The following is a 24,867-nucleotide window of genomic DNA, read 5'->3' as shown; positions in this document are numbered from 1 at the left end:
CTGTAGACTGACGACAGCACACTGCGACGGCCGAGTGTTGCCACATCTTGTTCTCAATACGCCGGCAAAAAACACCGACTGCCTATAAAGATAAACACAGTCTCCACAAACCTCGGAAAAGGTTAAGGAGGAAAACAGTTATCAAAGCCAGCGTAAAGGTAAAATTGTGTGTGTGTGTGTGTGTGTGTGTGTGTGTGTGTGTGTGTGTGTAAAGCGGGCAGCTGCAAAAGGGTACCAAAAACCCAGTCCTGAGGACCAGTGCTGCAGACATGGGCTGTGCTTGACCTGATGCTGTCCTACTACAGGATTTTTTTTATTTTTTTACCTGATATTGCCATTGCATGCTACAAATTATCAAATGATTGTCACACATAAAAAAAGAACTATCCATGTAATTTTATTTCATGTATTATGTTAGTACTTGTTAGATTCTGGAGCTTCTGATAAAAGGTAGACGTTTTATTTATATAGTGCCACAACAACAACAACAACAGTTGCCTCGTATGGTTAAGACCCTATAATAATACAGAGAAACCCCAACAATCAGATGACCACCTATGAGCAAGCACTTTGGCGACAGTAGGTAGGAAAAACTCCCTTTCAACAGGAAGAAACGTCCAGCAGAACCAGGCTCAGGGAGGGCCAGTCATCTGGTTGGGGCTGAGGGGAGGGAGACAGCACAAAAAAACGTGCTTTGGAAGAGAGTCAGAGATCAATAATAACTCATAATTATGTGCAGAGTGGTGTATAAACACACGGTGAGAGTAAAAGATTTTTTTAATGGTTTGTGCAGACGAGAAAAAAGCTGAAATATGCACAAAGTTTACATAGAAAAAAAAGTTTTTCGCAAGATATTTCCTCTCACGCTATATTATGATGATGATGATGGTAGGAAGCACCATCACCTTGGTTCAAAATCGGCTATAAAGTGCTCAGCTAGGGTGAGATCTGGCGAAAGCTGCAGCATATTATTGACGGGTTGAAATAAAAACTGTTGTAGCTCACCAATGCCTTTATTGAAACCAGCTTTCTCTTGATTGGCTGATTTGAAAGCGGGTGGGTGGGGTTTCCTGACATGACCGTATTGGGAATATTGACTGTCCTTGTCATCACACAGAGCTGGGAATAGAAAAACCCACAAAAACCAAGCACTTTGACAGGTTTGAAGCCTTGTGGATTACAAGGGTCAGCTACACTTTTTTTTAATATGAATACCCATCATGACAACAGATCTATTTATCATCCATCCATCTATTTTCTTCCTCTCTCTCGCTCTGTGTGTGTGTGTTAGGCCCCATTAGGCATTTAATATTACTCGGGCTAAATGAGAGGCAGCAGAAACCCTACGTGAAACCGTAAAATCTGGCAACCCAGGCAGCTGTGGCCGGCCTCCCTGCCTGCGTTGGATGTTAGCTGTGGTCCTTCTGACTGAACCCAAACATCACCCCCAAATCGGGTACGCCAGGTAGGTAAGCACCATACCCCACTGCTGACAGTTGTAGCGTTTAAATTTTGGGACCGGGGGCACACAGTATTTTTTCTATTCACGTTTCAAACACTGACTTCGCCAAACTTGCTTTGTTTTCCTGGGGCTATTTTCTGGCGGTTAGCACTTGGCTGATAGGTAGCTTCGAGCGTGCTGACGTCACCGGGTTGCCGTAGAGCTAGTAGCGATGGGGACACCGTTGCCCTGGCGACAGCGCTCATAAGTTATCGGCGATTGCTAGCTGCTGTATGAACTTTAACGCTGCAGAAAAGGCTTCAGGTGAAGGCTTTACTTAATAAAATGAATCAAACAAATATCGTGGGTTAAATAGCTTAGGATTTTGGACTGACTCCACCAGCCTTTTTTTTTTTTTTTAAACAAGTAGCAGACAGGGGGGTAGCTGTTACCCCGACGACAGCACACACAAGTCATCCGTGCCAGCGAGCATCTGTTTGAAACGCTCCGTACACGGCTCGGAGTGCCGCTAACACGCTCCAAAACGTAGTCACATATGGCTTCTTCACTGGTGCCCGACTTTTCATCGGTTATGGTGGTTCTGGAGCGTTTAAAGGAGCTGGACGAATGCCTGAAAGAGGAGGAGGTACCGTTCGCACCTGAGGCCAGCCTCCACCTGATGGAGATAACGACTGCTGTCAGCGAGCTGGAGGCAGACAGGCGTGCTGCTCGTGAACACTTGGAAGTGGAAAGCATAGAAAACAGCAAACTGAGACACCAGATCAGCAACATGCGTGAACGAATGAGCAAGGAGATCATGGCTGATGTAGCAGCGGCGCGAGCATCAAATGCCGAGGAGATCCAGCAACTGTGCAAAGATCTCAGTGCAGTCTCTCAGCTCCAAGAAGAAGCTACGAAAATGCAGGAATCCCTTCTCAGCCAAAACAAGTCCCTGTACCTGGAGCGGGATCAGGCGAAGGCTTACCATGATACCATCATGGCTACTCTGAATGATCTACTTGCCCTAAAGTACAGCTCACAGATGCAGCTGAACAAGACGTGGGAGAATATAGAGGAGCTGAAGTCCTGCATTGCTGGCGTCGAGCAGGACAGATTAACCCTGGAGCAGAACATGAAGCTGGAGAGACAAGCCTCCTCCGTGAAAAGAAATGACCTCTTGGAAGAGGTGAGCAACGTTGAGGAGCAGACAGAGCAGCAAAACCACCTGAACAGGAGTAGCAGAAGAGAGCTGGATAGCATTACCAATAAGAAAGACAAAGCCCAGGGACGGCTGGATGAGCTGATGGATGAGTTGGGTAAGGTCGAGAACAACATACACAGACTGAATGTGTCACGGCACCATCATGAGGAGCAGCTGGAACGGGAAGTCCAAAAGCAACGGGAGCTGAGGCAACAGAGGGATCTGCTGAAGGAGGAACTGCATGAGTTGGAGGAAGCCTTCAGCCTCACTGTGCAGAACTTGCAAGAGGAAATCGTCACAATGGACAGTAAAATAAAGGAGGGCAGAGCATCAAAACAGCATTTAGAGGCAGCCCTGACTCAGGTCTGTGAGGTGTTCAAGCATCGGCACACTAAAGAGAACTTGGTCAGGGCTGAGCATCAGCAGGTCTCCAAGCAGCTGGAGTGGTCCAGGCTGCAACTGGAGGAGCGTATTGCCTCCATCATAAAGCATGGCAGGGAGATCAAAGAGATGGAGAAGCAGGTCAAAGAGCTCAAGGAAACTGATGTAATTAACAAGCGTCTCGTTGAGAGGAATCAGGAAGAGCTACGCAGCAATATGGATGCAGGAGAAAAGAATGTGGGCTGGCTTCAGGAGGAGAAAGAGCGACTCCTGCAGCTCCTGAAGGAGGCAAAGAGGAAACAGGAGGAGCATATTGAGAAAATGACATCTGACATCAGTAGTACCCAGAGAAGATATGAGGAGCTGCTTCAAAAAAAAGAAGCGCTCCTGAGGCAGGAGCCCAAGACCACTGATGCCAGCCTCCTGATGAGGCATGTGACCCGGTCCAAGGAGGAGTACGAAAGAATCGAGAGCCGGCAGCACCAGGAGTTACAGCAGCTCACCACTGACGTCGACAAGGTTGCTCAGAGTGTTAAGGAGAAGCAGAGGGAGGTGGAGGAGAAGGAAAAGATTCTGAAGAAGGTGGAGGCCGAGTGGAGCGATGAGCAGAACAGGCACCACAGGCTGGAAGAGCTTCTCAATGAGCTGAGGAAGAGGAGGAGTGAGCTGGAGCTTTCAATTCAGGCACTGAAGGAGAAAACCAGTGAACTCCTTCAGCCCAAAGAGGAAATGAAGGCTGAGCTGGAGGGGCTGCAAACGTGCCACATCAACACGCTCCACAGACAGGCATCTGAGCTGAGAGCCGTGGAGGTGGGCATCTACGACTGTGGTGTGAAACTGGAGCAAGTCACCATGGAGAACAGCAGGCTGCAGTTCCATATCAGTCAGATGACGGAGGACATCGAAACAGCCAAACTGGAGACGCACAAATACTGGCAGGAGGCTCAGAAGTTCAGGCAAGACACAGAGGCATTATGGGAAAGCTTACAGCAAGCCTGGGCGGAGGATTTAATGTTAACCCAGGACCACGAGAGCAGTGAAGGCGTCCTGTTCATGTCGATTAGTTCTCTGCTTGACCATCTGAAGAATCGGAAACAGCAGTTAGGAAACATTAGCACGCTCCTTCACCAACAAATGCTCGACTTCAGCAAACGACTGGGAGACAAGACCACAGCGAAACTATGCAGCTGACTTTATCCAGGATGACAAGTGGACTGACTTCAGGATGTCAGCCTGCTGTCTGTGCACAGGCAACGTTTGAGCCTGATATTAACCTGTAATGTGGACAAAAAAAAGTTTGGTATAAGATGAAGATAATTTGAAATACTTTTTTGGTGTGGTTGGTTCACTTTGTTTCTTGACACAATTATCTGAAAAATGTTACCAGAGGTGGTGCTCGGTCCAATTTAAAACTGAACTTATGGAGTTGATGAATTTTTGAAAGTAGTTTTTGTTTGCGAGATGGGCATAATTGCACTTCTCATGCACTTTCACAAATACAAATCATTTCCTGTGTGACTCCTACCAGCAGATGGCAGAATAGATCTGGCTTTTCCTCAGCGTGACCTTTCCCCGCAGTTACAGGGTCAAACACACACCCACTTGTACTTCCTCTCAACAAAAACATGCACACACATGTATCCAGAGGCACGTACTCAGAGGACTAAATACTGGTTTACTAAGACGGAACGAAAAACAAGGCTGCAGCTGCCAAAAAGTCAGTTTTAAGAGGAAGTCATCATTTTATTCCAGTGAAGAAGGTAAGTCTCCAAAAAGCCCAGAAGTAAACTTTACTTTGACCTAAGGTATCTGTAGCTTTGTGCTTTGGCTGGACCTTCGTTTATATTTAGACAGTTTTGTTCATGTTTTTAATATCTTTGTCTCTAAATATATCTGCTTATCTCGTGTTCAGGATTCTGTGTGTGGTGTATCTGATACCACAATACAAGCTGTTCTTTTCTGAGATATTGCTTCACAAACGGTACATTTCATCACTACCTCAAACTGTTGTTGTCAAAAGTAAATCCTTTTTTTAACGATTGGCTTCAGCTGAAGGACACACACGGCTCAAATGTAATGTTATCAGTCATAACAAGATGTACAAAGACACAAATGCTGATGTTCTCATCTTACATTTAAGATATTTTATCGATACTAAGGCAGGAGTGCTGAATCCAGTTTCACTAAAGGCCGTGTTTGTTAACATGTTTAAATACATGTTGTACCTTTCTCAATGTAATTTGGTCCACATTAAACTTCGTTTAACCAAAAGGATTAAGAAAAGAAAACCAGGGTAACTGACAGGGAGCTTCCAACAGCTCAAAGGATGATCCTGAATTTGACAGACATTCATAGTTTTGCATCCTGATGTAAGAGCAAAGTCAGAAATCTCTGGTTTTGCTCTTACCCAGCCTCTTTCATAGCCCAGAACATGCCAGCTCAGTAGTTGGAAAACAGAGCAAGCTAATAAGAGATCTCTGGTCACGTAGTTTCCCCGTAACTCACAGCCGAGCCTTCTGCCAAAAAAAACACTGCAACTCTGAGAATGGAGTCTAGGAAACGCTGTGCTGCAGCTAAACGTCTCACCTCAATTCAACAAATGGCCAAAGTCTCAATTTCCTGCCTGAACATCTAAATGTTGACACAATTGACCCAAATGTAAACAAAAAATGTTTCCGGGCTGTGACCACACGGCTCACTAAAGGCCCTCATTCCACCTCCATGCAATCTGTTTGTGACAGTTTGACCATAAACCTGCACATGAGCAAGCTGGAGGTTGTTTTGCAGGCCTCTGGGAATTCTCTTCCTCCGTCTTCTCATCCCTCTGCTGGGCTGAAGCCCTGCTAAGCTATTGTCCAACTCTCCTTGTGTTACTGCCCGTCTCTTGGCCTCTCCTGTGCTGAGAGACTCTGCAAGCCTGGTTGTGATGGCATGTGTGGATGTGCCATACCAGGGGACCTCCGATCCATTCAGACTACCTGTGTAACCTGAATGGATCGGAGGTACCGTTTCATGCTATCAGGAAGTGAAGAGGACAGGGCTGAGGAGAGAGTGATGGTCTGTGGTCACCAGCTGAACCACTCCCTACAGTAATTGGGGTTGTCTCGGTGTCTCTCCAGCACCTGTTGTACTTTGTGAATCCAAAACAATGGCTCATGTTCCCTAACCTCTGGATATATCCATGAAATTTAAACTGACTTTGTGTTGATTTTTCTTTTTTCTAGAAAACTATAGTTTTCTAGATAATGCAATTTAAAAATGGCCCCTCATGAAATGATACTAGAAAAATGTATAAAAATACCCATGAGAGAAAGCTTAAAGCGTAGTTCAGAGTGGCTTAGTATAACACAGAGAGTTAAAAAGAGATAAAAATGTTTCTCAGCTGGATAGACGTTAAAGCCTGCAGCAAAGTTATGTCTACAATGCAAACTGTCAAACTGAAACGTCAAGCAGCTGATCTGCATACAGACTGCTTTCATTTTAGCTTCTTTTTAAGACGCTCTTACCGTGTAAGACAAACTGCTGGTGGGTGCAGGCAGCTAAAAACATTCTTCTCATTATATTTAACTGACCGTGCATGTGGTTTTGATGAAGCACCTTTCTGTTATTTTAAGGTAAAAATAATGGGAAAAAACTATTTATTAGTGAGGGCCTGTCAGACACATCCTTCAGTGGAATCCCCATCACTGGCCCAGACAGATCTAACAAGTTTTTATTGGCCCCGGACCATCAGACTCTGTTATGTTGAACCTTTTAAATGTTTCCTAATTTAACTTAAAAGCAGCAGTGGCGCGTTCACATCACAAGATCACACACGTAGTTAAAGCTGTTTCAGCTCCTCTAAAAGGCGCAAACTCATAAAATCCCCCTCACAGAAATCTGACAAGGCAGCTGCCCTCAATATGGAAATGTCAATACACCACCAGAGGATCCAGTGACAACTCTCTGGCCCCTCCCTCCTGCCAACACTCGTGCACTTAGTCACAGTTACACAGATTTACTACAGGTCGTCTACAGGATGTGAGTCATCCTGACCACACAGCGGCGTGCACGTGAATGCTCAGTGATCTTGATGTTCGTGATTCTGCTACAGTTAAAAATGACTTCTTCTTTGTTAAAATCAGCTGTGATAAGCTTAAGGTATGGGTTGTGCATGGTCAGCGTGCAGGTATGAGTCATCCTCTAAAATTAGATGTTTTGTTGTTGTTGATAAACTACGACAAATGTGGTTTTGTGGGCTCACAGAGCATCTGATGTGGTGTAGACAGCTACCAACTCGGAAGAATTTCTACTAGAAAAGAAGCGTGATGATTTTAATGTGCACTGAGCTCCTGCTTCTATAAACAGCTGCTCTGTAACAATGCAGCAGCCACACAGTAGCAAAGATTCCACAGAAAAGTAACAGAGTGAATAAAATGTAGTTTGGAAAAATAACAAACAATAAATCTATTAAAAAAATCAATAAAAGATCTGTACATCCGGTGTTTACAATTTGCAAAGTACAGATGTTAGGTAACTATAGGTTACTATCCCTGCAAATCCACTTTCCACTTTTCACCTAATTGCCTTTAGATGTTGATATGTTCTTAATGCTTTTGCATAGAAATATAAAATATACACCTGGTGTTCTGCATTATAGTTATTACCATCATCTGCCTGCAGACTGGTCATTTTATTAGTTGCAGCTGCCTGATGCAGTCCGGTGCAGATGCACTGCCATAGGTGCAGCTTTTCTTTCTATGCATTTGGCAGGTTGGAAAAATACAGGCTGCCACATAAAAAGTATCTAGAGACATTATATAAAGCGAAAACATTTGAAACCAGATTTATGTACCGATAAAAGTTCAGCTGATGCAGGTGAACAGCAGCAAAAATAGATCTACTTTTACTATTGAATATCTAGATGAATGCACAATTACAATTTGCAAAGTAAAGGCATTAGGTAAAGGTAAGAAGTGGACCAAACCACTGTGAGGTAGATGAGGGGGAGTCTGTCTCTCAAAATTGAATGAGTTGCTTTCCATCTGTTATTTTAGCTGAAAACTTTCTCTGTAGGTAATGTTATTTAATATTATATCATTAAATACTTACAGTGATGCAAAAAGGTGAGCCAGAACTCCTTAATCCCCCTCCCCCCTTTTTCATTGGTGTGCCATTGCCAACCCCAGAGCTGCGCTTTTGCCCCAGCCCTGATCACTTGGTACCTTGCAGGGAGTGTCAGAAATATGTGGAGTATTTCTCTCTTTTCTTTTATAAACATATTAACAGTCCCAAGCCTGCAGCGTTGGAGCAAGTCTGGCAATGATGTCCTTTCTTCATTTTCTATGCTCACCATTCGTCCCGACAGAATAGTTTTAAACAGATATTGGTCTTCTTGCTGCACGCGTCCTTTAAGGTGACCCAAGTATAAGATCAGACGTGATCGTAGATATGAGAAATGAATACATGGAAAACAGAAAAGCAAAGTAAAAAAATAAACTGCGTTTCCACAAACATCTCGAGATACCCCACACTTTACATGCTCGAAAAGAAGTAGGATGAATTAATAATTTACAAATCAGAGTTCATTGATATATATAATTGTTTATTTGTAGTGCTACGAGAGACATTATATAAAGAATCGACCTGGCGCTCGGTGAACCAGTCAGTCGAAATCTCTGATAAATATCTGAAACACCGTGACGGCGGGTGTGTCGCCCTGCACTTAAACAGCCCAACAACAGAGAATTAATTGTAGAGGATCCATCGTGGTCAGGTCTGCGTAACGAATAGAATGTCTCTATTGTTACTGTAACATCCAAATAAGTGAACTCTCAACAGTGAAAAGATCACTTAACAGTCACTCCAGATTACTCCATTCTCTCAAATTGCACAAAGCACATTGAAATGGACATTGCAGCATTTAGTGCTTGTACAATAACCGCTCACACAGACAGAAAGCCCCTAGAAACAGCATAGAAAAAAGGAGCTTGTGTGAATGGGTGAATGAAACAAGTTGTGTAAAGCAGTCCATTTATAAGAACCAGTCTATTTACCAGATAAACCAGTGAATGTTATCTCGTGTAAGATCTGTAAATGCTTCAGCAGCCTGTTATTGTTTGTGCCAAAGTTGATTGACAGGTTGGAAAACTACAGCATGTGTGGAAAAAAACTGTCATAGCACTGCTGAATGGTTAATTATAGTCGTGTGTGTGTGTGCGTGCGCGCTGCTGTTACAACAGCCAAAATGAGGAAGTTGTTACCATACGTTCACACGCTGTGCTCTCACAGAGTGATTAGAAACTATTAACACAGTGTACTCGGGTGATAGGTGTTATGGTGTATCAGCGAGGATGAGTGCGGGTTATCGTGTTTTTGTGCGCCTCTATATTTAGTCGAGGGCCAAGTCTGACTAGAGTAAATCTGTCAGTCATATCAGCCACTCAACAGGTTTGCCCCGCGCTCTCTCTCTTTGACTTTGTCGCTCTCTCCCTCCTCTCTCTGTCTCTGTCTCTGTCTCTCTGTCTGGCACATGACCTCTAATGCTCCATATGGTCCGCTGACGTCTGCGCTTCATAATTCCTCTTCCTCTCTCTCTCTCTGAGGCTTTATATGTAACAGTGACAAGTCATAGTTATTTCCACACACAGACCGCACATCTGTCACTGTCTCCTGACACACTGCAGACGTTTAGCCTCCCGAGCGGACAGGCAGCACATCTGTTAGGTAGCATTAAAAAGAGCCATTAAGGACATTTAACTAAGGAGTACCGTGGACATTGCAGAGGAGCATAATGGAGACTCTGGGTAAGAAGAAACTTTTTCTTTTGGGTGTTTTGGTCGTCGGTAGCTGTTATTTTAGTCTCGCAAAGTCTTATTAGAGAGGATGGAGTTTTTGGACATGTGGTTTTTGCTACGTACAAAAAAAACTGTGGGGTTTAATTTAGTCAGCCTTGAAATAAATTTGTTTGTTTAAGCATATTTGGCACATTTCTGTTCAGTAAGTAAACACAGAGCCTTTGCTTTACGCTTCTATGTGAAAAGTTACGTGGTCACCACTCCAAGAAAAGGACCCTGGCCTTGCTGTGTGACTGAATTAAAGCATTATTGTTACATATTAATAAATAATATACTAATATCAATTTTAACAGAATGAAGATGCTTGTTTAAACGTGCTGCTGTTCTCCGTCTGTTTCACGCGAGACTGCACGGATCCTAAACATCCAGCTCCTTTTATAGTCACGTAGTTCTGGTCTCGGAGAGCTGAGAGGAAAAGTTGGGTGTCAGAATTTTTATGTCTGAGCAGAGGTCAATCTGATCACTGCAGCACGTTTTTTGTCCGATTTAAGGAACTTGGAGTGCGCGTTACAGAGAAGAGTGCATTACTTCGCCTGTTAATTCTCCCTGGAATGCTGAAGCATAACAGCTTTTTTTGCTTTGGTCTTGGTCAAAACATTTAGAGATGCAAGATTATTGCTTTTTGTGTTTAGTTTGTACCTCTTTCAGTGTCTCTCGGTACAACATCTGCCCAATCTGAACCACTTTGGTTTCTGAAGTTGTTGCAGATAGATGCTGTTACACACTCGTGGAGCAGGCGGTGTGGCACACTGATTTTTATCAGCAGGGTGTGGCTTCTGCTACCTGTAATTCATAACTAAAAGTTGTTTTCTGTGTTTAACATTTTTGGGGGGAAGCTTTTGTCACTTTTATACAAATTTTTGTCAACTTGGATATCTGCACTTCAACTTCTCTCCTCTGCTCTCTGTTTCACCGGTGAAACCCAAACAGCTCCTCTGAGAATCTGTCCCCAGCTCCACGTTTGTTTTCTTAGGTTTTCTGCGTGTGAAACACTGAGTCACTGCATTGACTGCTTGTTTTGCTCAAGCATAGAAACGTGCTAACAAGGTACAAAGCCTTCTTTGGAAGGGGTGTTTTACCCTGAGTTTGTTAGCTGACTGTTTAATCCAGCTCAGTCTCTGACACACACTGGGAAGCGCACGTGTTATTTTTAGGTTTAATGAGTTTGGTCACGTGTAAGCCGACAGATGCTGCTGAAGCAGAACAAAAGGCTGAGTTGCAGCTGTCACTTTGGGGGTTTGTTTCATCTGGACTGCTGACGCTGTGATGGCTTGGTCCTTACACGACAACCTGAGCTGAAGCTCAACAAACGCTGGGAAAGAACAGATTATTCTTTCCATAGAAGTACAGATGTGTGTGTTACCTTCAGTTTATACGTCATGTTAGAAAGGTGGATGTGTCTCCATCCTATCACATGCTTCACTGTCGCTTTGATTTTCCTCCTCACCAGTGTATCCGATGGGTGGAGGGGCCACGAAGCTGTACAACGCTCTGACTCAGCCCCTCAGCAGCACCAGCTCTCTTCTCCCCTTCCCTTCTTCACACCTGAACCCCCAGCTACCTGCATTCACAAAGCTGGATCCAGATTTCTGCCCGGTAGGTTGTCTTCTTTTTCTTTTGTCTTCAGACTTTTTATTTTGAATATTTTCATCTAAATATTAAGTGTTCTCTCTCCTTCTGTCGATGGAGCAGGAGGGGTCCTCTCCATGTCCCCCTGATCCAGAGGAGCTGCTTCGTCAGTGCGAGGAGGCCCTCACGGACCGACCACCTCGCTTCGACAGGAAATTTGTTCACATCGGTGATGGAGACGGCGCCCCCAGCAGTGTCATCAGGGTGATGCAATGGAACATCCTGGCTCAAGGTAGAGTGCACTCACTAAGATGGACTGTAGTTTAGGATCCGTCTCTCCATCACTCAGGGAAATTTAATATTCACACTTTCTGAGTCTGTTTTGGTGGAACACAAAACACATGGTGGATAATGTTGTTACTGAAGTCTGGTCTCCCACTTCCTTCTGTCCTGCAGCTCTGGGCGAAGGACTCGACAATTTTGTCATGTGTCCTTTGGAGGCCCTCAGCTGGTCCCGCAGGAAGTACCTCATCATGGAGGAAGTCCTCACCTACCGGCCCCACATCGTGTGCATGCAGGAAGTCGACCACTACTACGACACCTTGCAGCCGGTGCTGGCAGGTTTGGGTTACAGCAGCCACTTCTGCCCCAAGCCGTGGTCTCCGTGCCTGGGCGTTGAGGGCAACAACGGCCCCGACGGCTGCGCGCTGTTCTACGACGAGTCGCGCTTCGAGCTCCTCGACAGCGTCAACATACGACTCTCTGCCATGAGGATTCCAACCAATCAGGTGGGGAAAAAAATAAATTTTGTCAGGTGTAGTATTTCTGGAGCTTTAGCCTTTCTGGGAAAAATAAAACTACAACACTCTAACTCGCTGCTCTCTGATCGCAGGTTGCCATAGTGACCACGCTGCGCTGTCGGATCACGGGTAAATGCGTGTGCGTGGCCGTGACCCATCTGAAGGCTCGTTCTGGCTGGGAGTGGCTCCGCAGCACTCAGGGGTCAGACCTCCTTTGGCATCTCCAGAATGTGGTCCAGAAGCAGCCCGGCGACCCCGCCGCCGACATACCTTTGCTCATATGCGGGGATTTCAACGCAGTCCCAAATGAGGAGGTGTATCGGCGCTTCGCCACATCGCCTTTCGGCTTGGACTCGGCTTACAAGAAACTCAGCCGGGACGGTTTGACGGAGCCGGAGTACACGACGTGGAAGATTCGGCCCACGGGGGAGTGCTGCAGTACTCTGGACTACATCTGGTACACCAAGGACACGCTGAGAGTGGATGCCGTCTTGGACATGCCCACCGAGGAGGAGATCGGGCCAAACAGACTTCCGTCCTTTAGTTATCCGTCCGACCACCTCTCTCTGGTTTGTGACTTCAGCTTCAAGGAGGAGGAGTGGGAAGGAAACAACAAACCGGCACACCGGAAGTGATGACGCTGTGGAGTTGAGGTTAGCGCTTCCTCCTTCTCACTCTATTGTGTGACCAGGAGGTCACATGTGAGTGATAAAGACAGTGTGCCAAAACATGGCCAAGACTTTAATGGGACACAGTGTACCTCTGCAGCACGAGATATTCCAGCTGCAGGTGTGCTCTACCTGTCGTCAGACTGCACACACGTACTTTAAGAACTCTGTGCTTCATGCTGCTGATGCACTACAGGACAGACATGGTCTGAGTATCACACATATGAGGTGGAATCAGGTTTCTCACCTCTTAGCATCCTGCAGGCCACTCAGGGTAGAGTGTTTCCCACTCTGGATCTGTCACCAATGACCTGATGGATGTTAAGAGATTAAAATGATGAGTGAATTTTTCTATTTGTATTAAAAAATAAAAAAGGGCATGACACAGTCTGGAAATGCATCGGACATCGTCTGCTGTCTTCTTTTCTGGCGACAACACATATCTGTGCCAAGACCTTATGTTCATGCACCTTTTTTTTTTATTTTTTGAAATTTTGATGAATGCAGATAAATTAAAAACTAATAAAGATAAATGGTTGCTTGACAGTAGCCGATAGTTTTGTGACTTGATATTGGTTCCTTCTTAAGCTCTCCACACCACAGACAGTAGTAAAGAAGGGCGCAGCCACGGTGACGTCACACACTGACCCAGGAGCTGAGCGTCTTTGCTGTCGTCATTTTGGCGTTTGGTAACCGAATGTGACGAGCCTGCGTATAGCCCTCCATTCTGACTCACAAAATAGACTTAATGCTTTGTTCAGTATTAGTACATGGCCATTCTGCAGTATTGTGTGGTCTATGATCTTTAGTCATAGTCACCTTCGTATCTGATGTAGATGAGAACCTTTAGGGAACTACTGGAAACTGTGTGCCAGTTTTGGTTGCTTAGCTCATGATCACATAAGATGAACTGAAACTAGTAGCTTGTCAGCTGAGGGTGTGTTTTAAAAAAAAAACAACAATCATCTGATTTCACGGAGCTTTAGTTCCCACAGCTGTTCGCCGATAACGATCGAGCAGACAGCTGTTGTGTGTCCAGAGAGGCGCACTGTTGAGGATTGGTGAACATCGTACTTTTTGTATGTAAAACTTACTATTCAGCCATTCATTTTAATATTTACCACAACTTTCCATGTCCGTTACTTTAAAAGCCTTTTGAAATCAGAGGATTCTTTTTGATCCACCCTATAATTTCAGAGCAGAAGCGTCGCCCCCTTTTCATGATATAAAAGAAAACACTTTCCATCTTTTAGATCATCAACGGGGGCTTCAGTTTTAACATTCGGAAGTTAAGTCCATCTTTTCTGTTGTCTGTGGTGCACAGAAAGCGTCTACCTCCACATTACCACATTGTTCTCAAATGTGATTGGTCAATAGTGGCACTTTATTCTACAGGTGGATTACAAACAGAAGCCAGGCCTCTCGTCCCCTCCCTGCAAACATCTTTTTATAGATGTTACAGACTAAATAATAAGAAGCTGCTCGCACCCTCTCTCATGCCTCTTTTGATCTGCTTTGCCTGCAGTGATGAGTCAGCTGTAGTTTGCAAGGTTAAAAATTTGGCATGTCAGGAATGTTTTTGTCTTTATTGTTGTCTTCCGATACCTCCCGTGCAGACTTGGCAGGTAACACCAAATAACTGAAAATCCGATGAAATCATTTGTAAAATAAATAGAAACTGAGCCCTTTCTTCACATTAAAGCCAAATTCCTACTGACCCCACCTGTGTGATGATTGCAACTGTGTGAGAAAGTTGTTTTTTTCTTATAATTAACTAAAACTAGATGTGCTTTCAGTTGTTTACTTGTGATATGACAATAAAGAGTTGATTCCAAAAATAAAAGGCCTGTTTCCTCTTCTTATCCAGGTGTACGAGTGTTTGCTTTTTTTATTTCCAAGTTCAGCTTTTGAGATAATTTTGAGATTTCTGCTTCACCTAAAAACAAACAATTGAGCTGAATGGAATCCGGATTTGTCAAAACAAAGACATTTTGCACGACTGAATTTCACCCAGATTCTTGTCTTTATCGCCTTCGACGATAAAGTTCAGTAAACTCAAACTGAATGCAGAAAGGCTGCCTTGTGCGTGCTTCTCATGAGTAAATATTATCACTGTATGTAGTAACTGCTGTATTTGTGACATGACCGTTTGTCCAGTTTGATCCAAACACCTGGAGTAATGTTTGGGGAAAAAGTTTGATAATGTACAAAAAGCTCGAGATTATAGTCTAAAACAGCTTTTTTACAGGTGGCTCAGATTCTCAGAATTTGAGAAATTTCTTTAACTCTTCAAACCCTTTTTCACTTTCATGTGTGAAATAATATTAGGAGACTCACATGACCCTTTTCATATCGGATGGTAAAACATAACTTCTGCTTCTTGTGTTCAGCTTTGTGCTGATAAACATAAAGTAGCTCGGGATATTAAAAATGTAGTTTATTGCTCAACTTTAACATCTACCTGCACCGCAGCTCAGCAGAAACCGACAGTCGCCTCAAGCCTCTTTATTTTGTAAGGTATACAGAAACTCCAACAATCAGATGACCCTCTATGACCAAGCACTTTACAAAACTGGGAAGGAAAAACTCCCTTTTAGTAGGAACTGGTCGGCCACGACCAGTTGGAGGGGAGGGGGAGGGGGAGGGACAAAGACGCGCTGTGGAAGAGAGCCAGAGATTAACAATAACTAATGATGCACTCAGCGCATCAGGGGAAGCCCCCAAAACCCTAGAGCTATCACAGCGCAACCAGGGAACATTCAGGGTCACCTGATCCATCCCTAATTAAGCTTTGACAAAAAGGTCTCCCGATTCCAAACTGGAAGCTGCTTCCACAGAAGACAGGCCTGAAAGCTGACGGCTCTGCCTCCCATTCTACTTGTAAATACCCTGTGAACCACAAGTAAACCAGCAGTCACAGAGCAACATTCATAAATGAATGCATGAACTAGTTTTGCAGCATCACTCAGACAGCTTCTAATTAGATATTGCGCAAACGCAAGAAAACAGAAAGTGCTACAAATGCGTTGAAGAACGTATCCTGGGCACGGTGACTCGATTCCTCAAAGTGCTATTGGAGGACAAGGTGAGGCCATCCAGAGCCAGGGGGCCAATTCTCCCTCTGTGGTGTTTGGCTTTTCTCGGGGAGCTCCGGTTTCTCACACTACTGAAAAACAAGATTAACGCCGCCTGCCTGAGACATTTGAGTGCCTCACTTCTTGATTAAACGAAAAAACAACAACAGACAGCAGCCTCTGTGAACCGTTTGACTCTCTGTACAAAGTCTCTCTGCCATCTTTAGCTTGAGCTGAGCTAAACTGAGTAGACGGGAGGGAAAACCGCTCTGTAAAAGAACAGCGTTACCTATTTTATCCTGATTATCTTGTTTCATAATCATTTAAACCCAAACTCTAAATCTCCCAGCTCCAACATAAATGAACAAAAAATAAATAAGTGATGCAGGGACAGCCGTCAGGTTTCAAATGTCTTTATATTTCAGTAAAATCTACTTTAATACACTTTGAAACAAGAGTACAACAAAATAGAATATACTTCAAATGTTGAATATACAAACAGTTCAGTCTGAACACAAACTTCTCTGTCTCTTCTTCTTCTTCCCTCTTTTCAGATTAAAATAAATGAAATGCAGGAGCCTCGTTTTAAGCTGGAAGTAAAGTGACCTGGGATCCACAGTGAGCCATCTTTGCATAAACTTGATTAATTTCTTTCTTGCTTCTACAGACATTCCTATTTTCAGATGTGGCAGCATGCATCGGCTCAGTCGCGTTTTTTTGCATGCAGCCTGACTGCAGGGTCACAAAAATGTTCCAAAATTAAAAGAAAAGGAGCAGCCAAGATCCTTTCTAGCCACATCCTCAGATGTGCTGTGAGCAGTCTGGCCTGTCAGATTCAACCTGTGTGAGCGTTAAAACAGCCAAATGGAGGCGGAAGAACCAGTAGAAAGAAAAATTAGTTTCCCTAGTTTCAATAATACTGTGCTTGGTACAAGGTATCAAAACACAAAGAAAACAAAACAACAGCTTAACGTTCAGACATCACATGAAGAAGAAAATTAAAATCTAAGGCTGTTCTGTTAACATTAGCTCCGTAAACTGTATAGCAGACATATTTATATTTATGTACATACATGACCGTGTTCCGTCTGATATCGCTCCTCGTGGGAACGCCTCTTCCTCTCACTCTCATAGCACCACCTACACTTGATCGGCACAGTGATATCATAATAATATTAATAAAAAAAACTAATTGCTGGTTTTAACGTTTGTCTCTACAAAAGCTGCATTACACCCCAGCCCCATCCTCCGGGTCCTCTTGAATGTGACGGTTCACATTTTGCTTTTTGATTATTTGCTTTCATTTGTGTTTGTAGTGTTTCGCTTTTTCCCCCAGATTTCAAGTCAGTGACGGTGAAAGATTTCCAAAGCATAAACTGTAGTGATCAAAAGTTGGTCCCTTTTCCCAACACATCCCTTTCCTTCCAGTCTGTTTTCCTATGTTGGAGAGGTTTCTGTGTGGCTCTGAGACAGTCCGGATTAGTTCTAGGCAGCAACATGGAAGATGTGAAGACGGGCTCAGGAAGAAAAGACACACACAAAAAAAAGGTGGGGGGACTTCTGGGCTTCTTTAAAGTCTCAGACTGCTGCTGGTTATTACGAAGAAAAGTAGAAATGACTTCAGAAATGTACAAACGAGCACGCTCTGGCAGAGGAGACACGGACGCATTTCAACACTCGGGCTCTTCTGTCTTCATCGCCACGTCGGCCGAGTCCATTGGCTCCGATTTGACGCTCTGGGCCATTTTTGGATTCGCCTGATTCTGCTGGATCGGCACCTGCACGGCCTGTACCTGGACGCCGGCGGCCTTCAGCTTCTCCATCGCTCCACCTCCTATGACCAGCTCTGAGCCATTGATGACACCGCTAATGATACGAGGCTGCGCCGCCACCGCCTGGTTGGCCGCAGACACCGTCACCACACCCGCCCCGCTGCCCGGCTGCGAAACCACCAGAGTCTGTTGCTGCGCCTGCGTCGGCACGGTGAGTCTCATCACTTGCGTTCCTGGCGCGACGTTGACGGGCGTGAGGGCGCGGACAGTCAGGGGGCTCCCGAGGAGGCTGATGCCCGCCGGCGAGGCCCCGACACCGGGCTTGTTTGTGCCCGTGGAGGTCTGGATCTGACACTGAGCCAGCTGGTGGGCTGGGATGGTGATGATCTTGGCAAGCTGGACAGTGATCTTGTCTCCATTCTCCGCAGTGGCTGGCACCATGGTGGGGATGGTCTGGATCACGACCTGATGAAAAGAAGCATCATCAGTTCATCTTTTCAGTGCTGCGCAGTGACTCAACTGTTTCATCACCAAAACAAACTTAATTACTCAGAGTTATAAACACATTTCTAAACTTGGTTTTGCACAATTTTCGATTTTGCACACCTTCTGCTGGGAGTTGGCGTTTCCGGCAGCGGCACCGATAGCCGAGGTGTTGGTGAGCAGAGTGGTTTGGCCGGCTGCTGCTGTTGTTCCCGCGGGCTGCTGCATGGCGACTGTGGAGATCTTCTGACCCAGTGATGTTGTCATGACTACTGGCACCTGCATAGCCACCCGGACCGTCCTGCAGGAGAGACAGAGTCAGAAGGGTAAAGATCCGCATGAGCAAAGACGCCACATAGTGAACATCTGCGTGCAGGGGCCTCACCTCGCCCCTGTGGCGTTCGGGATGATTGCCGCGTGGGACTGCTGTTTCTGGTTCCCGTCCGACGCCGCTGAGACCGTCACTATTCTTCCCGCCGTCACCGCTCCTCCTGCTGCTGGCTTGCTGCCTGTGGCCACTGGAGTGTGGACGACGTTGGTTTTGTTAGCGCCCCGCAAGATGTTGGGCTTCTTGGAGGATGACAGCTCGGTGGCGTGGAGCAGCATGTCTGACGGCGGAGGCACGCGCTCGTAGGACGCCGCTGTGTCCGAGCCGATCAGGTCCTCTGGAGCAGGAATCTCCGCCTTATCGTCGTCAATGATGACAATGTTTTTGGGCATCTCTTTGAACTGGTAAACCAGCCGCTGGCCCTCCACCTTGGCGAGGATGCCGCGCTGGTAGTAATATCTGAAGAAAAGGCATCAGAACATAAGATGCTGCTTTCAAAGAAAATAAAAATGAAATGTCAGCAGAGGACTGGAAATCAGCCTCTGTGAAGTCTAGCAAGGTAATCCTAAAAAGAGAGAGCTATTTTTGTTTATCAAACCTCTACTGTTGCCTTTATCGCTGCCAAATTTAAAGTGTTCATTGGATCATAAAGATGTAAAATACTTTGTTTCTTTCAAAAACGTAACACATCCGATTATAATCCCAGATAGGGACAGCCTACCTGAGTGCCCGCCCCATCGTCTCATAGTTCATGTCTGGTTTGTTCTTGTGCTTGCCCCACAGCTTGGACACGGCCTTTGAGTCAACCAGCTTGAAGATGCCCTTCTCCCTCTGGGTCCACTTTATGTATCTGGGACAGGTGTTTTTGTCCTGGAGGAGGTCCAGCAGGAATTCCCAAAGGTAGGTGGTGCTCCCTGCTGGAAATCAAAGATAATTAACATCTGTACTCAAAGCAGATGTTCTGTACTCAAAATGCTCCACAATTATTCTTCAAATGAGGAAACCGAACTTAAAAACATGAAACGTTGAGGTTTTCTCTGTAACATGACTCAGTCTTCACCTGGCTGTACAAAGCATTCTGAGGTGACTGCTGCTGAGAGTTAAGCACTGAGCACTGTATAAATAAAACTGAACCAAAGTCTAGTTCATGAAGGAGAAAAGCTGACTGAAAGGTCATATTAATGTTTAAAGCATGTTGACTGATTCATGAAATAAAAGTATGAGTTTCCGACAGCTGCAGGCACGGTGAATTTCTGTCTATGTTAACCAGAAAGCAGCATTTTTTGTGTGGAAGAGCTAAAATGGATACCTCGGATACCTTTTCCTTCTCTTGGTTTCTTCTTGATGCCGACGTCCGGTGAGCCGTTGGAAATGGCTGACTGATGCGTCTTCGGCTTCCGTCCAGCTGGGAAGGGAAACATTTGAAAGAAGTCAGTTGTGAGACCGAGGTGTGACCCCCTCCGTAGGATAAATTGACCACTAGATGGTGCTCTTGGATAAAGTCACTGAGCATAATTACAAGGTTCTGGTTTTGGATTTACAACTTGGCATCAGTGCTTCCAGATGTTTTGCATTTAAATCTTGGCTTGAAACACTGAATATTTTCCTTTTTCCCCAAAGTTTAACAAGCCCCCAGAAAGTTAAAGATATCAAATTAACATTTTGGGCTCTGGCTTCCTCCACATAACAGATAAGTTAACTTCCAGCTCTTTTAAGTCTACCTCGCTTCTTCCTGACTGGCTCGTGGTCAGGTTCTGGCTCCGGATCGTCCATAACCGTAGCCATATCCTCATCCTCCTCCTCACAACATTCCTCTGTTGATATCTCCACCTCGGACTCTGTGATCATGTCAGGCCGCATGGCAGCGTGGAGGAAGTCTTGTGTTGCTCCACTTTGTGGAAGGAACGTTTCTGCACAGAGGAATCATCACAGGGTTGATGAGGATCTACTAGACTGGCCAGCAGTTATGCTAACTGAGCATATAAACCTGAGCGGTGGTCCACTAACAGTGTATCTGTGTGTGTGTTACCTGGGCTGTGGTCTTCTTTGAGGCTGGAGGGCGAATCCATGCGTAGCAGAGCCTCTGCAGCCTCAATTGTTTTGTCAGAGCAGTGGACATTGGTGCCGTGAACAGAAGCCTCCACTGCAACACACAGAAGACACGAAAACAGTCAGCAAACACTCGCCTGGACTTTTAACAGTTAGTGTTTTTCTTCTTTATTAAGCATGAGATCGCATGAATCTAGAAAAGAAAAGACAGACTGAGTCAGACTCCTGCAGCATCTGAAGTGCTCTCAGATGATTCTTTTACATTTGAAGGAAAATATTAAGACATTTTTAATCTAAACAGATATGATAAGTTAATGAGTTTTAAATAACTGAGATTGCCTTCTAGCTTCCGTCTGCAGAGTGGAGAACAGCAGCAATCCTAAAGTGGGGGTTCTCCTGGACAAACAAACATCTGGCACCCCCTAAAGGAAACCACCAGTATTGCAATACAAGTATTTTGACATTCTGAGTTCATAATTTCACCAATTTTGCCTGAAATGCAGCTTCAAACCATGACAGAGCCTCCACTGTGTTCTACAGATGACTGTAGATACTGTTGTGCCTCACTCCTGACAGCTTCCATACACACTTATCATCATTTATGCTGATTTTTTCCCCCCCATGTTTCTTAACCACAGATCTTCAGATACTGTTCATCTGCTGCAGATAGTTTTTAGGCCTCATACATCTTTTTTTTCTCAGATTTTGCACATCACACATGCTAATTTCAGCTAAGAGCTCTTTGGGAATCGTCTTTTTGATGCAAAAATATAATTTTATGCCTGTCAAACTGTTCTATTTTACTCAGATTCGTTTAAAGAAATGTGGAAAATGATGTGTTTTTCCAACAGGTTGCTTGTAATAATGCGTGTAACGATGCAATTGAAAATTTGTTCTAAGTTGTTATGTGTTCATCCATTGGTTAGGGGACTTTTTTTATGCTTGCCTGATTCATAGTTCAGGGTTGAATACTTCGACAAAATGGTCAGGTACAAGTACTGGACTGAAAATAAGTAAAAAAGCAGCAAATGTCCAAATGTCCAAACAAAAACTTTGTAAGACCTTCATTAACCAACTACTGCTCAAACCACTGTAAGAATTCCCAAGTCTTGTAACCAACATGTAAAGAAATAACATGTGACTCAAGACTTATGCATAGTACTTGATTTCCAGTTCACTCCCTACCTGCTGGATCATTATGGTGTCACAGTACAGTACAATACAATGCTGCAATATAGTGACATCAAAAAGGTGTATTTCTATCTATATGCAAATGTGGACCATCTTAAGCTTGAACAGCACAAATTTTGCACTGTTTTACAATAATTAATGTGATTATTCAATGTTTTGTTTATGATATATAATTTAGTCATTTGGATGAACTACTGAAGGATACTAAGATCAGACATTATGAACTCAATGAACTCACACTGTCAGCACAAAGACCACATACAAAGTAGACACCCAAAAATGTTTTAATTTCAATTCTTTCACCCCTTTTATATATTTTTTTCTCCTCTTCATAGGTTTTTTTGGCATGTATGATTTCCCCTTTGAAATGTTTTTGTCTTATTCACTCTTCCCACATAAATTAAAACTAGAAACATTCGTCACTTACATTTACATTTAATTGTCACGTATATATTGTATTAAAACGTTTTGGCTTCCCATAATTAAGCAAAATTTTTTGTCTACACAATTTAGCATGAGCAGACAAAATACTTGTGTTGACTTATACGCAATTTCCCAATAATTATGGCTGTTTGTTAAGCAAAAACAGAAGCCTGGGTAAACTAAAACCTGCACACAGAATTTTTTTGTTTTGTTTTTAAATCTGGTGATTTTTCTTTAGTTGAAGATCTAAACCTCTCTGAGGACCAATTTTTTACATGAAGGAAAAACTCAATTTTCCTGCATATAAAGCCCAAACTCACTTCCTGCAAAGCTGGGTGTTTAATTCAATATGTTAACAATCAAACTATTGACCCACTCAGACGTGAGCAGCCCTCCTGTTTTATTCAAAAACAGGATACAGCCGCTGTCAGGGAAACTGTACGTGGACCTGTCTGAGGGAGCTCTGAGAAGGCACCCAGGAGCACCTGCTGTCGTTGTCAATCACCGGTGGGAAACACAAGATCCCATTACACCCTGCCCTATCCATGTTTGGCTATCTTGCTGAGGCAATGGGCACTGTGTCGAGGACAGAAATAGGCTATATTTAGGCTGTCCCACTCATTCACAAGCAAACAGGACACACTGCAGAGGTCCTGTGGCCTGCAGAGTCGCCCTTGAAAGTAAGCAGAGGTGCTGCAGTAAGGCCACCGAAAGGGTTGAGTTCAAACAGCTGCAGATGTGCCTGACCAACATGTCAAAATCTGAATTATCAGGGTTATAACTCATGCCTGATTATCCAATAAAAATTGCAAAATTGTTCAGTTTATTAGAATAATTATTTAAGTGTAAGCAAAATTACAATATATAAAGTTGGGAAAATCTCTCATTCACATTTACAGGTCGGTAACGGGGCCAAGAACAGCAGCAAGTCCGACAAAAAGTAGTGCTGCCCGTGATGACTTCCGTGTTTACACTCCTCACCCGTTCCCTCCAGTTCTCCTCGAAGAGGCACACAAATCCTCCTGTCACTCAACACTCGCTTTGCCTCCTATTGGCTGTCGCTCAGTTCAAGAGCCTGCCCCCAGACGCATCTGATTGGACTGCTGCTTACGTTCGGAAGCAGCGCGCGCACTACAGGACTAACGGACGAGTCAATCAAACACACGCCCCGCCCCCTCACATAAACAATGCTTCCGCCATCGAAATATTAGAAAAAAATACTTTGACATTAAAATTAAACAGAGGCGGAAACAAACGCGGCGTTTAAGCGATAAAAGCCCGTTATTCAAAATCAGGAAACACGCAGGTGAAGAGAGTTTGTAGCTGGAAAGCTGAAGCCAACAACAAACGGCTACAAGGAAGAAAGCGCGTGAGCCAGGCCGTCCCACGCGCCTGCACAGCGGCTCCACAGGACGGTAACGGAAACCGTGAAACAAACAAACACACACACCAAAACCCGAGACCCAGAGGGTGCCACCGTGAGCCGATCACACATTAATCCACAAACATGACACAGGACGGCGCCTCACTCCCCGGAGCTGCTAATCAAGGATCAGCCTGCAGATTATTCAGGCTAAACTGACCCGAAACCGAAGCCAGCCGCAGTCAAACACCAAAACAAACGACCATAAAAATGATCACAGGGAATATTTAACTGTGCACGCGTCGTTGATGCTGGTAAAAATAAACCCACATGTCCTTCCGACTCAGACAGCGTGGCAAAGACGTAGGAAAGACAACATCTCCACACTTCCTGGTTGTGCAGCCGAGCTGCAGACCGTTATTCTACACCACGCCGAGGGCAGAAAAAACTCCTCCCGCGTGCAAAACACCACTCATGCACGTAACTCTCCACATGTACACACCACCGCATCCAACTGAAGTTTCCCTCCTTATAAACCGGCTCCGATTAAACCGTGTGGCGACGCCATGCAGGTTGCTAACCAAGGTGATCACTTCCTGATTGCCCTCCATTACTTCACCGCACTTCTTCTCAGCGGACGGCGGCGCAGCGGACGCACTTAAAAACAACAACCGCGCGGCAGCTCAGATCTTAGCCGCGAGTGCGAAAAATTACGTTACCGGCTCTGATGAGTAGATCGAGTTGGTTTGCGTGCCCCTCATGCTGCGAAGTCGCCATGTTTTCCCCCTCGCTGCAGATTCACATTGACTCCTCACTGAATTGTATGGGAAGCTACTAGTTCAGATCACTCCGCCGCTAATGGGAAATCTCTTCGTATTGAACGCGACGCGTCACAGCGCCAGCAAAGGTACCCATCCGCCACCAACACAGGAAATCCTTCCGTCGACCTCCCCTTCTTGCGTAGTGAGCACGTCAAATAAAAGCTGCACCGTTTTTTAAAATAAGCTCACCGTTTTCACATCGCTGAAGCAAACTGACACGGATTTTTACTGTGAGTCTCTTAAAAAAAGCATGTCAGTATAAGACCCAGCACTTAAAAAAATGCTTTAAAGGTCTAATAAAATACAATTAAATAAGTCTTATTTTGGTGACCAGTAAAGTTCTGCTACTGATATATGTTTATATAAATATTTAAGCAACGTTTCTCATGTATCTTACATGAGATACATGAGGGGGATGGGGGGTGTCAAGATCTCTGTCTAAATAAATAAATAAATAAATCTGGGTT

The 24,867-nt window shown here is 44.6% G+C and overlaps 3 protein-coding genes across 15 annotated transcripts in view; 2 read left to right on the top strand and 1 right to left on the bottom strand.

Moving 5' to 3' along the window:
• The first annotated feature begins 35 nt into the window (after nt 1-35).
• On the top strand, nt 36-14,794 carry noctb (nocturnin b). 7 transcript variants are annotated; one of them, XM_042219553.1, is made up of 6 exons: nt 36-158; nt 1,292-1,456; nt 11,310-11,455; nt 11,549-11,720; nt 11,885-12,216; nt 12,321-14,794. In XM_042219553.1, exons 3-6 carry the CDS (start codon nt 11,318-11,320, stop codon nt 12,861-12,863), a joined length of 1,185 nt encoding a protein of 394 aa, XP_042075487.1. In that variant the 5' UTR covers nt 36-158; nt 1,292-1,456; nt 11,310-11,317; the 3' UTR covers nt 12,864-14,794. The 7 variants fall into 7 exon arrangements, with proteins under 7 accessions (XP_042075487.1, XP_042075482.1, XP_042075486.1 ...); XM_042219548.1 differs by having other exon boundaries at nt 1,292-1,465; XM_042219552.1 differs by having other exon boundaries at nt 1,292-1,469.
• On the top strand, nt 1,479-4,460 carry ccdc175 (coiled-coil domain containing 175). The gene has a single exon (XM_005919163.3). It carries the CDS (start codon nt 1,998-2,000, stop codon nt 4,212-4,214), a length of 2,217 nt encoding a protein of 738 aa, XP_005919225.1. The 5' UTR covers nt 1,479-1,997; the 3' UTR covers nt 4,215-4,460.
• Nucleotides 14,795-16,367: 1,573 nt separating the features above from the next.
• The window catches only part of elf2b (E74-like factor 2b (ets domain transcription factor)), a 19,084-nt gene continuing 10,584 nt past the window's right edge, over nt 16,368-24,867 (bottom strand). For 2 of the 7 annotated variants that reach the window (XM_005919153.2, XM_005919154.3), the window contains exons 4-10: nt 20,583-20,696; nt 20,275-20,463; nt 19,863-19,958; nt 19,275-19,470; nt 18,611-19,012; nt 18,349-18,526; nt 16,368-18,207 (exon numbers count right to left, since the gene is read on the bottom strand). In XM_005919153.2, coding sequence (XP_005919215.1) covers nt 17,641-18,207; nt 18,349-18,526; nt 18,611-19,012; nt 19,275-19,470; nt 19,863-19,958; nt 20,275-20,463; nt 20,583-20,696 — 1,742 coding nt within the window. In that variant the 3' untranslated portion in view covers nt 16,368-17,640. Of the gene's footprint in view, nt 18,208-18,348; nt 18,527-18,610; nt 19,013-19,274; nt 19,471-19,862; nt 19,959-20,274; nt 20,464-20,582; nt 20,697-24,298; nt 24,797-24,867 lie in introns of those variants that run through there. The other 5 variants (XM_005919161.3, XM_005919160.3, XM_005919156.2 and 2 more) reach the window with 5 other exon arrangements.

The sequence above is a fragment of the Haplochromis burtoni genome, unplaced genomic scaffold, assembly GCF_018398535.1.
Source record: "Haplochromis burtoni strain Fernald_Lab_line unplaced genomic scaffold, NCSU_Asbu1 Contig_35, whole genome shotgun sequence".
Lineage (NCBI taxonomy): Eukaryota > Metazoa > Chordata > Actinopteri > Cichliformes > Cichlidae > Haplochromis > Haplochromis burtoni.
Note: the sequence above shows the minus strand (reverse complement) of the source record. Positions and strands in the feature narration are given on the sequence as shown.

What these genes read in the sequence shown, in the direction of transcription:
- ccdc175 (XM_005919163.3), top strand. Translation starts at nt 1,998, where the DNA reads ATGGCTTCTTCACTGGTGCCCGACTTTTCATCGGTTATGGTGGTTCTG.
- noctb (XM_042219547.1), top strand. An exon ending in ATGGAACATCCTGGCTCAAG is followed by an intron (nt 11,721 to 11,884) that starts GTAGAGTGCACT and finishes TCTGTCCTGCAG; the next exon opens with CTCTGGGCGAAGGACTCGAC. An exon ending in TGAGGATTCCAACCAATCAG is followed by an intron (nt 12,217 to 12,320) that starts GTGGGGAAAAAA and finishes CTCTGATCGCAG; the next exon opens with GTTGCCATAGTGACCACGCT.